This window comes from Dermacentor silvarum, chromosome 2 (assembly GCF_013339745.2).
Source record: "Dermacentor silvarum isolate Dsil-2018 chromosome 2, BIME_Dsil_1.4, whole genome shotgun sequence".
NCBI classification, from domain to species: domain Eukaryota; kingdom Metazoa; phylum Arthropoda; class Arachnida; order Ixodida; family Ixodidae; genus Dermacentor; species Dermacentor silvarum.
The window spans coordinates 137,750,590-137,766,094 of record NC_051155.1 but is presented as its reverse complement, the minus strand read 5'-3'; the positions used below and the strand labels follow the sequence as shown (position 1 = coordinate 137,766,094).

General features: G+C 46.9%; 1 protein-coding gene across 1 annotated transcript in view; it reads left to right on the top strand.

Moving 5' to 3' along the window:
* The window catches only part of LOC119441819 (telomerase Cajal body protein 1), a 30,452-nt gene extending 15,167 nt beyond the window's left edge, over nt 1-15,285 (top strand). Inside the window, exons 7-10 of the mRNA XM_037706448.2 lie at nt 1,272-1,390; nt 6,690-6,793; nt 9,963-10,112; nt 15,022-15,285. Coding sequence (XP_037562376.1) covers nt 1,272-1,390; nt 6,690-6,793; nt 9,963-10,112; nt 15,022-15,196 — 548 coding nt within the window. The 3' untranslated portion in view covers nt 15,197-15,285. The remainder of the gene's footprint in view (nt 1-1,271; nt 1,391-6,689; nt 6,794-9,962; nt 10,113-15,021) is intronic.
* The last annotated feature ends 220 nt before the right edge of the window (nt 15,286-15,505 follow it).

Sequence of the window (15,505 nt, the reverse complement as noted above, 5' to 3'; positions counted from 1 at the left end):
GTCAAGAGATACACGAGTGCACACACTTTGTGACAGTATCGGAACAATCCTCACCTGTTTCGACCAAAAGACTCAAGATACCATATCTGTAACCCAATCCCGGGCAGAGCAGCAAAACACATGTAGCCGCTTAGCAGTGCGCTTTGTGCATAGCTGGTTAAACTGTTCATAAATAACTAATTTGGTGTTCCCTTTAAAAGTTGATCATATTGCACATCAATTTTTCTCTTCTTATACTGTAGTAAATTGCATTGCTTGTTTTGAAAGACTTACTTAAATCCTCGAGCAAGCACATAGATCATGCTTGTATTTTTCAAATTCAAATTTTCCTTAGAAAAACATACTTCACCATGCTGCACCGCTGTAAGCATTTTGACGTGCAGCTCACAGAGGTGTCGCAAAGTGCCATAGCACTTCTGGTTCATTCGCTGCTATACTAGTGGAATAAGAGATATGCCCTAGGGTGTGTTGATCTGAAACAAATGCTCACCTAGCAGATCACCTAGTAGAACTCATGTTAAGCATTTCATCTCATATGCAGATGGCTCCATGTCATATGGTAGCATTTCCTTGACAGCTGTGGCCACATGGCTGTAGCTGCCAGCAGCGTGGCACCTGCCTGGGCTTTTCAATGTCTGGGAAACTTGTTGAAATAAAATTGGAATTCAGATCACACAATTGTGTGTACGTGATCTGGTAGCTAACTCAGGACTACCTGAGAAATTGGAAGACGTTTAGGACGAGGAACCTCCATTTGTCAATAAAAACTGTGGTGTTTTTGCAAGTGGCTCTGAGCTAGTGCAACACTGGGCTGGGAAGCACTATAAGTAACTGGAATTAAAATTGATCACCTTGCAGATTTAGCAAATTTTCCAAAACAACTTGTTTGGCTAAGCCTGTATGTGTACTCTAACTCAGTGTTAGCTAAACAGGGCTGCTCTTTCTCATATTTTTCGTTGTGTCGTTTTAGGTGCGACGATGTGGCTTTACCACACTGGAGCATTTGCTTCTTTGACAAACTGCATCTGCTTTGTCCATGTGTGCAGTCTTATTATGTGTTCATTTCGATGGAGGCGAAATGCAAAAACGCCCGTGTGCTTGCGTTGTAGTGCACGCTAAAGAACCCCAGGTGGTCAAAATTAATCCGGAGCCCTCCACTACGGCGTGCCTCATAATCAGAACTGGTTCTGGCACGTAAAACCCCAGAAAGAAGAAGAAGATTATGTGTTCATTGTATTGTGGATAACTGCCATCTTAATTGTTTTCCTTAGTGGCTGTCTACAGTGAATCTGATGGGGCCCTGCAGTTCATCTTGTCTGGCCACCATGGAGGTGTGACTCATTTGAACTTCTCGCCTGACGGACAGCTGCTGTACAGCGGGGGCAGAAAGGCATGTTTTTTCAGCTTGCTTAACTCGTCTTGGTGTTCGTAAGCCATTTCGACTGCTATTTTGCAAACGAGAATAGAGCGTAACCCTTTTCATACGGAAGACAAGCTGATCTTATCAAGGGCGTACTTACAAAAAAGACTGAACGATGAGCCCAACTCATCCAGCGGGGTCTTGTCTTTCATGCAGCCCTGAAGACGATTTGAGCTTGTTCATTGCTCTGTACTAGTAAACAAAACCACATGGCTCAAGGAGCCTGTTGTAAGACTGAAGTTTTGAACATGCAACCAAAACATGCAGCGAAGCCAACTTTCATTGCAGTGTAAAATGTTTTTTACTTTTTCCTTTTTTCTTGTTTTTTTTTGTATAAATTTTATCTTACTAACACGAACTTTTCACGTGGTCTTGCTTTATACAGTGAAATCCCAATAATTCAAAAGTTTTTCATTCCAATTGATGGATAATTGTAACTGCTTTGTTGGTCCCAGCAAAGACCAGTGCATTTGAATAGAAAAAAACTCCCTCGAATTCCCTAAAATGTTCAAAAACCGTGCAACGGGCACCAAGAACCAAATTTGTCAATCCCATGGACCGCTTTTAAGACAAACCTGAGCCAAAGGCATTGTTTCAGTGTGTCGCTAGCTGCCATAATATCGCAAGCTGTAAAAATGACAAAGATAGAGGCGTGTGGGAAGCCAAGACCGAACCAGAGCAAGCAGAGTGGTGTGCGCCCTCCTTTCCCATCTGCTTTAGAAGGAGTAGGAATGAGCCCACAGCACGCTCACCTATGCACCTTCCCCCCTCCCCTCTCTCCTAGCGCACACTTGATCGCAATACCACACACTTGCCTACACCCCCCTCCTAGGTTGCGCTTGGCCACATCATCTTCAACATTAGGCATGCAGGAGGATAGTGTCATCAAGCCACCATCCTTCTCAGCTCACTCTAACAAGTTGTTCCTCTCACCTACAGCAAACAGACGCGCGAGGCATGATGATATCGCATTTGGACTTAATACGGAAGCTATGCTTCTCCCGGCACATGTCGTCGCGAGCTGATGGAGGAAAGATCAGGCTTTTTCATTGAGAGCCCAGTGATAGTTTTGGTTTTGTACACTGTACTGTATAATTGATTGGGCACTGCATTTAAAAAGGGGCTCTCCGTAGTTCGAGCTCCATTTTATTCGAATAAATTTCTGGTCCCTTTGGAGCTTGAATTAATGAGATTCTACTGTATAATCAACAGAATTGCTTTGCACACACAAAAAGAATTCAATATTTTTGCTAGTTTTCTTTAATATTTTTTATCATCCTTAAAGGGTTAAAGCGACATTAAAGAGAATAATTATTTTACCTGTGTTAGTAAATTACACTTTTCAATAACCAAAAAAGCCACCCTTTCTATGAGAAAAGAGGCATGATAAACAAGAAAAGACACAAAAGACAGGCGGCGATGCTGCCTTAAAGTTCCCACTTCAGCTTCCCATGATATCATGGATTTTGACTGCATCTGCTGAGGCCTATTTAACTTTGTATTCATGAGATGAACTACATAATGTGATGAAAGAGCAAGAAATTGAAATCAAAAAGGTTTTGAGCTTTCTTACTGAACTACAATGACCCGAATACGAGATAATACCTTGAAATATGTGACATCACACTGACATACTGGCACTTACTTTTTAGTGTGAAATTAAAAGAATGGAAGCGTGGCCTTCATTTCCTCTTCTAGTAATAAAACTGTTACCACAAGGTAATAGTTTGAAAGAATACATTATCAATGCAAACTGTTTTAATGTTTCTCTTTAGTGTCCCTTTAAAGACACTTGGATTGTGCAACCTTCCTTGAAAGCACAATAAATGCTCTTGTGTGTATGTGTGCACACATATTGGTTTCATTGTGACAGCAATAATAGACCCTTTTTGCAGAGCAGTTTGCTCTCTAGAGGAACGAAATGGTGCTTTCAGTGGCTCGCCGCACGTTGCCTCAGCGAAAGCGCAGGAATACGAAACTATTACCACGTCTGCACTGCTACTGTGCAATCAGCTGTCAGAAATGCAACTGGGTGTTCAATAATGCACTGTGCTCCATTCATGCTGCAAAATGTGCAATGGTAGAGGGAACACGTGTGCAATGGTTGGCTGTAAAAATAGTGACTGGCATCTTAAGGAATGGAATGAACCTGTGTGGCCAAGTTCACAGACCACTGCTACTTCAGGGCTGCCTGTGTTGCCGGCCTTTCATGATGCGCGGCATTTTTCGGGGATAAAAACATTGTCTTCCACCACCGTTGTATTGCTAACCTTGAAAGAAAGGACTTCAGCCCCAGAACATTCGCAACACTGAATACTGCTCATTATGACAAAGGAAGTAGTGCCGCTTCCTGGCATAGTAAGTTTCTCGCACTTTATCTCCACACATCTGCCCCAACTTACACACAAGCTTACGCCCACTATGTTGCCAACGTATCAAGAATAAGTGAATGAGGGCACACTTGAATCAATGGACCGAAGCATTTGTGACGGTGACTACACGGACTACACATGAATGTTCGAAGCTGTACGTTTCGTGACAGCCCACAGGGATTAAGTGAGCGACTAGCGATAGTATGTCTTTGCTACAAGCTATTACAGAGTACAGAACATCTGCGTTCCAAGCCTTGTGCGCAGCATGAACAAATTTATCGCAACCAAGCACACCCACAGCGATTAGGCAGAAAATAAACCAGATACAGTATAGACCACTTATAACGTAACCGCTTAAAGTGCAGGACCAGATGTAGTACGGTCTTTTCAGACTCCCATTAATTTCCCCATAGCACTCCATGTATACACGTATCGCTTATAGTGCAGTTGCAGGAAACAAAATACCGGTTACAGTGCGGCTGCCTGGAAGTTTGGCAGTCAACTGAGACGGCGAACGCTCCCCTCAAGCCGCAGATATACTCGAATGTAACTCGAGTGCGCATGTCGAGCTTCGTGACGCCACGGTGGCGAACAACCGGCGCGTCTCGCACCATCGGGCGTGTTCCGAAGTTGCTGGCGCGTGAATAGCTCCGTTCATATTTTTCGCCCGGCGCACCAAGCCGCACCGGCCACGCATCCCAGCATTCCTCATGAGGTGTGGGTAGAATGACGTTATGGCGGGAGCGCTCGAAAGCACGTTTGTCGCCGCGGCTCTCTGCACATTAACAAGCACAGCGGCCCCTGCGGGCGAACGTGCGCGCTGAGAGTAAATGCAGCCCTCCCCCCCCCCCCCCCCTCCAAGCCTTGCGCACGACGGAAGACAGCGCACTTCCTTCCCGCTTTCCTCCCTTGCATGTGCGAGATTGAGACGCGATCACCGGCTCACCCTCGCACGCTTTTGGTCGCACATACGGCATACAGCGACGATTTTATCACCCTTGGACTTTATACGGAACCTCGCGGCGACGGCTACGGCAGCTAGAAATGCGCCTGGAGTGTCCATATAATTGCTATTGCAATAAAATCGTGGGTTTTGGTTATAGAGCGGTACCGCTTATAATGCAGATATTCACGACTCCAGTGACACGTTATAAGTGGTCTACACTGTAGTGAATGCATCGAGAAATGTTACAGAGTCAGAAACATTACAAACCTCTGCTTCAAAGTGTTTGCCGAATAAAGAATGAAGAGAAAAACACACTGATCCTGATTTAATTCATAAGTGAAACATTTGGACAGCTTGGAATACACTTTTAGCCTCGCTTTTTGTACAAGCACCGTGTGGTATTCTGCATGCGCTGTTTAGACAAGGCGTAATGAGTACCAAAAGCGCTTACATGTCCTCTGAAGCTGTGGCCAAAGTTTCGTGTCGTCAACAAAGCCACCGTCTACGATATCTGCCGAAACAGAGGTTTGCTTAGCCGCATGGGGCATCATGCACATCCATTGTAAACACGGAGGCAGCTGAGGCAAGCAATGGATGCGTCACCGTGTGACCAAACATGGCGGCGCCGACGAGATAGCTGTGAAAAGGGTCTATACGGATACATTGGCGGCAGCAGCGGTGGCATGCTTGCGCATGCACATGCACCGCTCACACGTGGGAAATTGAATAGTCTTCAGAGACGCAGAAGGTGTTTTGCTGTGAAAACAATGAAGCAAAGTGTACGCACCCTCAGCATTCCGTGCAGTGAACTCAGTCGTGGAGCCAAGGCAGACGTTCTGCTTTCCGCTGCTGGCATGAGTGTTGTGCGTGCACACATTATTAGCGCACGAGCATTCCTGCTAGGTTGCTGTGTGTATGCTCTGGTGGGAGCAGTTAACGTCAAGCTAACAGGTATATTTCACTTTGTGCTGACTAAAGCTGGCGGTTTCCCGCCTGTCACATCTCATGCACCATTGAGGTGCGAATGCTGCAATACCACTGGCGGTGCTCAGCATGCCAGTATTTTGAGACACCTGGTAGCTGCTGGGGCGTTGTTCATTTTGCCCAGCAGCAGTTGCCGTGAATGCTGTGTCATGCCAACATTTCACACCTACGCATAGTTAGAACACTATACAAGGAGTTCGAGCACAACGCTATACCTCGCTAGTGAAACTGCCAAGTTCTTTTCCGTTTTCTTTCCTTTCTACATCTTTTTAATGTGATTAGCGTTCTTTGCCTACTTCAGCCATTTTGAGCCAATCTATCTATCTATATAGCCTCTTACGCCAGCCCCGTGACCCAAGTTGTCTACTAGCTTGGGCTGCAAGTTATGTACTCGTGGTTGTCATGCCGTCATGGCCGTTCCATCGTTGTCATTCCAGCTTCTTGATCTGATTCATCATGCCATCGTCGTCACGCCTTCTACGCCGACCCAGTTTTGTTATCGTTGAGAATCATCTCATTTTCGTCATGCCGTCGTCATCATACCACCTCTGTTGATCTGTCAACATTCTATCATTGTCACTGTGTTGGCATCATACAGTCATTGTCATGCCACCATGCTCATCAGTAACATTGGCAAGTAAGTGCCATAGGAAAGTGTGACGACACCGGAGTATGTTGCTTATAGCTGAAGCAGCGCAAATCTCAGACTGACCACCTACAGATGTTAAATAAACATCACTTGAGAAATACTGTGTGTCACTACTGCTTGAATGCTTAGCAATCGCATTACCATCGGCAGTCATCGGGAGATGAGTTCTGCCATAATTTTTTCTGTCCCCTTTACTCCTCACAGTGTACAGTTGAAAACCAGGAGCAGCTTAATTTAACCTCTCCATCTTTCGTCTCGTAATTTGTCATCACATTTTTATTCTGACTATTGATTTTCTAATAGCATTATCTTTTCCAGGACACAGAGATTCTCTGCTGGGACCTGCGTAATCTGGGCAAGGTGTTGTACTGCATGAAAAGGACTGTCACGACTCACCAGCGCATGTACTTCGAGCTTTCCCGGTGGGTTGTTCTGGCAGAATTGAGCTCTGTTCTGTCTGTTAAGTAATGCAATTGCGATAGACTTCATCTTCTTTTTCGTTTTCTGATTTTTGTTTTCTGATTGTGCACTTTTTATCTGTTGAAGTAGTTTGGTTAGCCAGAAAGGAGTGCTTATGTAGTGCTAGTGCAGTGATATATTTCAAGCGAAAACACTTGAGCCTTAGCTTGGCCTTACTACCTGTTCAAAATTTTACTTTTTAAGTTACTTTATTGTGTCTTTTTGTTGAAATATTCTTGCGTGTAGCCTTATTATACTAAACGCTATATCTTGGAGATGACATAAAACTTCAAAGGAGTCCTGAACTGCCCCTCGGGCTCGGTAAAAAAACACAGTCACAGATGTTCACAGCAGCGTAATTTTGCAGTCATGCACGGCGCGTGGAGCTTGCAAGCGGAGCACGAAATCACCTTTTTCTCAAACACACTTTCAACAGAAGCCTTCTCACTCTTTTCTGGCTGCTTTATTTCGTCATATAGCAGATTATCATGCGTGGCTGCTATTGGCCAATACAGAGAACCCTGCTGGTACGTTCCCGGGTGCTTCGTTTTCCTGTCTGTTATGTCATTTTCGGCCGGTCCCGGCATAGCTCCTATAGGACCCAATGCATTGGTAACCCTGCTGTTGCGTCGCAACGGTGGAACCGTTCCCGGTGGAACCGGTGGAACCGTACCCGGTGGAACCGTACCCATGTTGACTTTTCATGTCGCTTGACAATGGGATTGGCCGCCCAAAGTGCCCAGGGCGACACCTATGACGTATTTTCAGTTTCTGCCAGTAAAAGCATGGCCCTTGAGATCCGTATTTGCTATCTAAAAATGGTGTCTATGACGCATTGGGGCGCTAAAATTGGTTTTGGCGCATAGATGTTCCGTATAAACATCAAAACTGAGAGCTGGGCCAGTTGGTGCAGTTCCATCTTAAGAAAAAACTAGTGCGAAAAAGACGTGAATGAGCAAGAAACGACAAACAGTGCCCGTGTTCGTCGTTTCTTGCTCGTCCACTTCTTTTTCGCGTTAGTTTTCCGTAGTATGTCCAAGGGCGATAATGCCGTCGCCGCGCAACGTATGCTGTATGTGCGAGGGGAGCCGACTACCGCGGGTAAATCTCGTGCACACAAGAAAAAAAAGCGGGGAGGAAGCCCACCTTCTTCCGTCGCGCTCTACGCACAGGGGGGAGGGAGGGATAGCGGGTGTTGTTGTACTTTGGCATCAACTGCGTACTGCGCGGCGGCGCATGGAGTGGGATGTGTTCATGTTTGCCTGTGTGCGCTGGACACCTTGCTTGTTTACAAGTTTATAGGGACGATAAAACTACTATCCTTACTTTGTATAACTGTCTACTAATTTGCTATCGCAATTGATGCTTCGGCTTTCGGGCGAAACTGCGACTTTTTTTTTTGAAATGTATGAATTAAAATAAAATTGTGTGCAGTTCACCACTACTCTCATTTCACAATTTTCCTGATTTCTCGGCTATTGCGTTTCCCGGCTCTTACGTTCTTTCTTTCTTTTATTTTATTTATTTTTTTATTTTTTTACGGTCCCATGAAAAACGCATCAGCGGGGTTCTACTGTAGCTGACATCAATCAAGGGGGGTGTTTGGATCAGTGCCCTTCTTCCTACTGTTACTGTGTATATATTGACACAATTTAATAAGCAGGCTGAAGTAAGTGAAAATCTGCATTTGAATTTCGATACGAATTATGTATTTCCAGAAAAAGCCAACTTTTGTCTGCTCATACTCGGCCACGGCCGCCCACGTAAGAATTAAACTTTGGCCACCCTGCTTATGGGTGTCGCAGTCGTCGGGTCTCACTAATTTCAACTAGTTTTGAACACTCATCTAGCCTGGAATCTCGTGAAACTTAAGGTCAGACCACACGCACGCTTGCCAGCTCACGCTCACCCCTGGTTGCTCCTGACTTGGTGCCTTGGCAGATTTCACTTCGTATTGAGCTGTTGATAGCGCTTCAAAATGCGCAAGTTAGATGTGGCGCTATCTGTCGATCAAGCTGGTGCAAAGAAAAGCCGGTCTGCACCACATAGCACGGCCAGACTGAAGCACATGAGCGCAAGTGTGCACTCAAGCCCTGTCGTGCACAAAGCAAATGCTGTGCAAATGCACTTCAGTGGCATGCAGCTGCGGTCTGCTTCGTAGCATAGATACCATGGCCACCGCTGGGTGCTGCGTTGAGTCCGCTCGCTGTGCGCACTGAGGCTCTTTTGAGGACAACCGTGTTTGGCGCATCATAGGTGCCAAAATCGGAAATAGTGGCATCTACGTGAATACTCAAAATCTCAAAGCTTGAACTGCGCGCCACAGTGTCATTCAGTAGGCAGTGCGTTGTGGGCACGCCCTGCTCCGCCGATGCCTTTGCAGTGCAAGGCATTGAAGAAGCGGGAGCACCGCAAAGGGGATAATAGCAACCTTTGCTTGCCAACAACTCCACTTCTGCTGTACGCATTTAATTACTTTTTTGTGGCACAGTATTCCTAAAATACTCTGTTTTAACTCCAAATGCATTTCTCGGCTTCGATAAAGAGCGGTTCAGGGCCCCTTGAATCTATAATTGTAGTTGCACTGTGAGTACATCATTAGGGCATGCAAAATGAAGGTAATATAATAAAGTGGTGCAACATAGAGTGAACACAGCCATTGCTTGTACATTGACCTGAATTAGGACTGCTTCATGTTCTGTGTCATAAAAGTTGGGTTTACTGTGTCTGAAGATGGGGGCATTCTTCACAGTGAAGGCGAAAATGAAAGCATGCTATTTTTTGGATTGCGGAATGTTTAGATGACTTTACCAGGGGACATATTTTTAAGCATTCCATTTCATCGTTTTTTATTCTTCTTGGCCTTTGTAATTAGCCCAGACATAGCTCAGCCACCACTACAAGGCTCTTAAATCTTGGATTGGTCACTTGGCCTGACGCATGATGGGAAAAGAAGAATGAAAAACAAAATGGGATGTGCTGGATATGAGCCCTGTTGGCATTGTTCTTCCACATTCCGTATTCTGTTACTCACTACAAGTCGCATTGCTTTTGTGTTGGCCGAAGTTCCAGCCACAAAAGGGAGGTTGGCTTCAAAGGTGGTCATGGTCTTGCTTTCCTCTGAATTTTCAGGTGCGGAAACTACCTTATTTCAGGGAACAGTAATGGCATCGTCACTGCTTGGGATCTTAAAGTTGAGCCGTTAGAGCTTGAGGACTGTGAGCCCCTCAAGAAACCAGGCCTTTTCTTCAAGGCTCATGACGACTGCGTAAATGGTATCAGGTGAGATAGTCACCAGATTCTTGCTCTTGAAGCCACTTTATACTTGCTGTGCAGTTGGTGGCTTACTGCAGCACCATTAGAGCATTTATTATATGCATGCTGTATTATGTAACATACATGCTTGAGGAAAGTTACGAGCGGAAGGTTATGAAATTGATGTTCTGTGGCTGAACTATGATGTTTCTTCCATTGCACACTTCACATGCTAGCAAAACGGTTGCAATACAGTAGCCGACGGATTTTTCGGACTCCAAAAATTCGGACTTGTTGGATATTCCGGACTTCACAGATGTACCGTCAGGATTCCCATGGAGCTAATGCATTTTCGCGACCGATTTTTCGGACGAATCTAGGTGCCAATGTTCGATTTTCCGGACTGAATCGCACGCTCCGTGCCCCGCTACCCGATCTTGGGGGCCGCCATGTTGGATTTTCTGCTGGCTTGGCCGGGCTTGGCTTCCAGTGCCCCCCCTGTATAGCCTTCAAGATTGGTAGACACACGCTATCCTCCCGTCTCCGAGACCATGCCCACTCTTCCTTGGCCAACAAAACGTTCCAAAAAGCGGCACTTGCTTTTTTTTTTTCGGTCAGCTCAGCACTATCGTCATTATCACTTAAGCGGAATCCGTTTTTTTTTTTTTTTTTTCCGGTTGCGCCGTACCCTGTGTACGGGTGAAAGCTTGCCTCGCGCACGCGAGAGAGGAAGGCGGCCGGATGCGCGCAGACTTCGTTCGCTCGCGGGGCACGGGGAAAAGGCGACGTAGTCGGTGGGAAGTTGCGTTCAGCTGCTGCCGCGCAGGCACCGTATCTTGAAAGCGATCTGCAATGGGTACAAAGGACGTGCGCCGAGTGCCAGTAGCTTCGTACGCGCTGTTCTTCTCTTTTTTTCGACGTTCGCGTTGAAGCGAGAGAATAGACAGCGCGAAGGTCAATTTGCCCGCGGTCATCGAGCGAGATGTGTTCATGTAACCTGTGCGCGCGTGACACCGTGCTTATTTAGTTAGTAAGCGCATATTTACAACTTTATACGGCCGATAAAGCTAACATCCTTACTTCGTATTGCTGTCTATTAATTTGCTATCGCAATCGATGCCCCGCTTTTTGGGCAAAACTGCGACATTTTTCTTAAGCCGCTCTCAGCCTCATAATTTTTTTCTCTTGGTGGGGGGGGGGGGGGGGGGGGAGGCGAGTTTTTCGGACTGTTCGGTTTTTCGGACTGCTAGATTTTTCGGACTATTTTTCAGTCCCCGCGAAGTCCGGAAAATCGGTCGGCTACTGTACACAATTTTGGGCAACACCTGCTCGCTATTTCTAGTTTTAGATAACTTCTCTTTGAACTCAAGCAGCTGTACAAGTTGTATCCCACTGTCTATTTATTGCCCTGCTCCCTTCATGAACAAGTGCAGGCATCTCTGCTAGCCTCAAAAACAATTGTGGTGGTGCTAGGGGACATGCATGACAATAATTGGCTGGAATTTATGGCTCGAAGTCACAGTTTGACTAAGATATTCTAGTGGGGGGCTTCGAATTATTTTCATCCACCAGGTGTTGTTTAATGTGCACCAAAATATCGGCACACAAGCATTTTTTGCATTGCTTCCCCATTAGAATGCAACCGCAACACCATGAATCAAACCCACAGCCTCGTGCCCAGCAGCAGAACACCATGGCCACCTATGCAGTGGTGGCTCTGTGGCCATGGCATATGATGCAGTGAGAAATGAAAGTAGCGCAACCATATACAGTAGAACCTCGTTCATACGTTTTCAAAAAATACGCGAAAAAAAAAAAAAAACGTACGATCCGGGAAAACGTACGATCCGAATCCAGTAAAAATTGAAGCTGATAAGCCCATATTGAGGTGCAAGGGCAGAAAACATTTATTTCTTGCAAAACATAGTTACAGTTGAATCTCGTTAATTCGAACTGACGCTGTGGTCCCGTCAAAGTTATGTGTATTCCAATGGGCGAGAACGCTCGGTAATTCGAATACAAAAGCATTTGCGACGGTTAAATCGAACATCACCGCGCACTGACAATGCTCTCAGCAGCACGCCAAATCATGTGGCGGGGCCTCCGACTGGCATTGCTCCGACACCGCCATAAAGCAAAAGCTTAGGAGAGACCCTTTAACGCCGTGCGGAGAAACAAAGAAAGAAAAAAAATACCCGGCGAAATTTGCTCTCTCAAATGGTAAGGTCACCGTTTCTGCGTCGCGCCAGTACATGCGTGTACGTGCCGACGTCTCAGCCAATGCTGCGGCTGCGGCGCAGAGGGAAGCAACGCGGAGGCCCAGTCTGGCCAACGAAACTGCCCACGCCGGCCAACGCTCGCTTCAACGGCAGAAAACGAAACTTTGGGAAGCGGGCTAAGCTGGTGCCGGGCCGGCGGTAGTGGCGGCACCAGCACGGTGGTGGCGCCGGCACCTAGACAGTCGAAGGTGAGGGAGCTACGACAGAGTTGAGAGGGAGAGGGAGCCACCGAAGCGACTGGGTTGCCGAGGCCAAATGCGCTTCCCTGCCACCCTCCTCCCTCACCTTCGACAGTCTCCACGCGCGTGCGTCACTGTGCCGGCACTGCCCGCTCCCTGATGCTTCATTCACTGCTGTTATCTGGATGCGAGAGAGAGAGAGATTGTGGTTGTGAAGATGTGATGTTTTTTGTCACCGATCTCAGGGGCGTGCGGGTGTTAGAAGAGATGGAGAAGGAAGACGGATGGCGACACAGCAAACAGATTTTTTAATAGCACGCAAACTCGAGACTCAAACTAAAAAAGAAAAATCAAGCACACTAAAACATATTGAACAAATACAAGAACAACTTGAAGCTTCATGCACTAAACAAATCCTAATCTGCGCCTACACTCGTCTGTGGCGGCTAATCCTTCAAAGTAAGGCAACCCTGTCTTATCGCCGAGACGCACGCCTGAAACGCTACAAAGAGTCACCTTGCTGCACCCGTCTTTGAACGTGTGTTCCGGCTTGTCGGCTCTTTTTCCCCAGCGGTTGGTGCTCTCGTTGATGGTGTAGTCGCCTTGTAGTCGTCACGTCGCCTCTTTATCGGTGGTGAGCTCGCCAGTACTTTGTCGGTGATGAGCTCGTCAGTAATTCTTCAGTGATGGCGCTCGGCGTTGCTTAGGCCCACCTGGATAGGCCTAGCGTCGGGATGCGTCGCAACTTCTTCACGAGTGCCGACGTGGCGTCCCGTGGAGAATCGAACGTGTCGGTCTGCTGCGGAAGAGGGATCCTCTCTGGGGTGCCCGGTCCTGCCGTGAGAGGCTGCAGCCAGTCCAGGAGCCTCGCTCGAACTTGCCGAGGTCGACGGCCACACCTTGGACGGCCAACGTCACGGACTCAGCCAGACCCCCAAGTCTCCCGTCGCCAGAGCGGAGCTGGCGATGCGACCTTCCTGGCCCGGAGCCACGTCGATAATCCACCGACAGCGCCGTTCATCCCCCGATTACGCCTCGGCTCCCGCGCCTCGAGAGCTCGTGCCGTTCCGAACACTATGCTTCACGTGCTCTTCTTTTTCGCGCCGCAGGCGGCCTCTTACATATGACAGAAGAGAAGAGGCGCTATCGGGATGCGAGCGTTGGTCCGGCTGTGGGCAGTTTCGTGGCCCTCGCTCGCTATGTGCTTGCGCGCCGCGATATTTCATGACTCGCACCATTCGTACGTAGCGCTATGGTGCACAAATATGTCAAAAATAATTCCTTCTTTTAATTCGAACAAATTTTCGGGCCCCTTCGAGTTCAAATTATCGAGATTCGGCTGTATTTTCTGCTGGTGCGTCACACCCTTGGACAGGAACAACTCCTTTTGCACACATTGCAGACCCTTGTCCGCATTTTCGTTGTCTTTCGTGCGAAAGAAGCTTTGTAAGGCTTCCAGGGCAGCAAGGGCTTCGGCGAAGGTAGCCGGTGGGCGCAAGCCTTCGTTCTCGCCACCGTCTTCAGGCGCCTCGTCCGCCACCACCTCCGCTACGATCTCGGCAAGTCGTAGCGCAGCGCGCGCAGCGCGCCGCGTTTGCCTGTTTTTGCCGCTTAGTAGTTCGCGTTGTATTAACACATTCCTCTATGTGGTTAAGTTTATTTTTCGCGATTGCGAACGTAGGAGCCGGGTAATCGTATTAAGCGGGAACGTATCAGCGACGTTCTACTGTACTCTCCATAATGTCATGGCAATCATTCCAATGCTACCCGCTTTTTGAATGCCACAGCACAATACCAGCAGCGTTACTTCTGTGTCACACTTAGCATAAGCAAGAAAGGCTGTAACACTAATGGTTGCCGTCAGTAATTCTTACGACCAAGCAGGCAAGAAATGAAATAAAAATATAGATTTATATCTGGCAGGCTTCATTGATTCCTGTGGCTGTGAGCTCGTTTACAGCGACAGCAGGATCCCAAAGTAGGCACTGCCATTTTCTCAAGAACAACTTATCCTTTGCAATTTCACATGCTGTCATTATCGTACGTTACATTATCGCCTGCTGGGACATCCAAAATACATGCACCACTACTCTCACAGTCTATCTGCATGGTGCACAAAACCGTGCACTAATTATCAAGTGCCAACGCTGCACAATAGCGCATTGATGAGTGCATCCAGCTCCTATCTGCACATTGCCACAGGGGCATGAGTCTAATCCCCAGTGGAGTGGTGAGCAGTTTGTTTGAAGGGATGATTTATTAGTGAACCCTCCAGGACTTTCCTGCTGCACCATGTTATCTAGAAACGAAAAGCGTAAGAAAGACCAAACAAAAACAAAGTTTGCAACAGAGTTTGTGCACCTCGTTTTCATTTCATCCTTTCGTCTTGTCTTTTTCCCAAGTAACCTCTGTAGCATGACCTTCACCTAGGTGTGGAAAACCAGTTGGCCTCATTAACATTTATGCTCTTCTTTGCAGCCTCCATCCAACATTACCAGTCTATGCCACAACCTCGGGGCAGAGGAAATTTCCAGAGCTTTCAGATGACGACAGTGACAGTCTCTTTACATTCAACGATTCAGACAAAGTGGACAATTCTCTCAGACTTTGGCTTATAGATGACAGACCACACAATGTTGAACAGTTGGCATAGCTATTCTGTCATTCACAGAACTGGTTTCAATGCGCCTTGAGCCCTGGTTTCTGTTTTAATGTCTGTGCCTGTATATATTGTCACTGTACATAGGAAGTGTTGTACAATAAATGGCATTTGATTGTTGAGTTTCTCTGTTCTCTCTTGTGTATACATTGGGGTCCTTCGTTTTCTGGTTTTATATTCCTTAAATTCAGGGGGCATTGTCTTAAAAGATGAAAGCCGGTGAGAAATCGGGACTTTCGTTGTCTGGCAGCTCAAAAGGATTTTTCTTGTAACTTTTACTAACGATTAACACATGCAATAGCC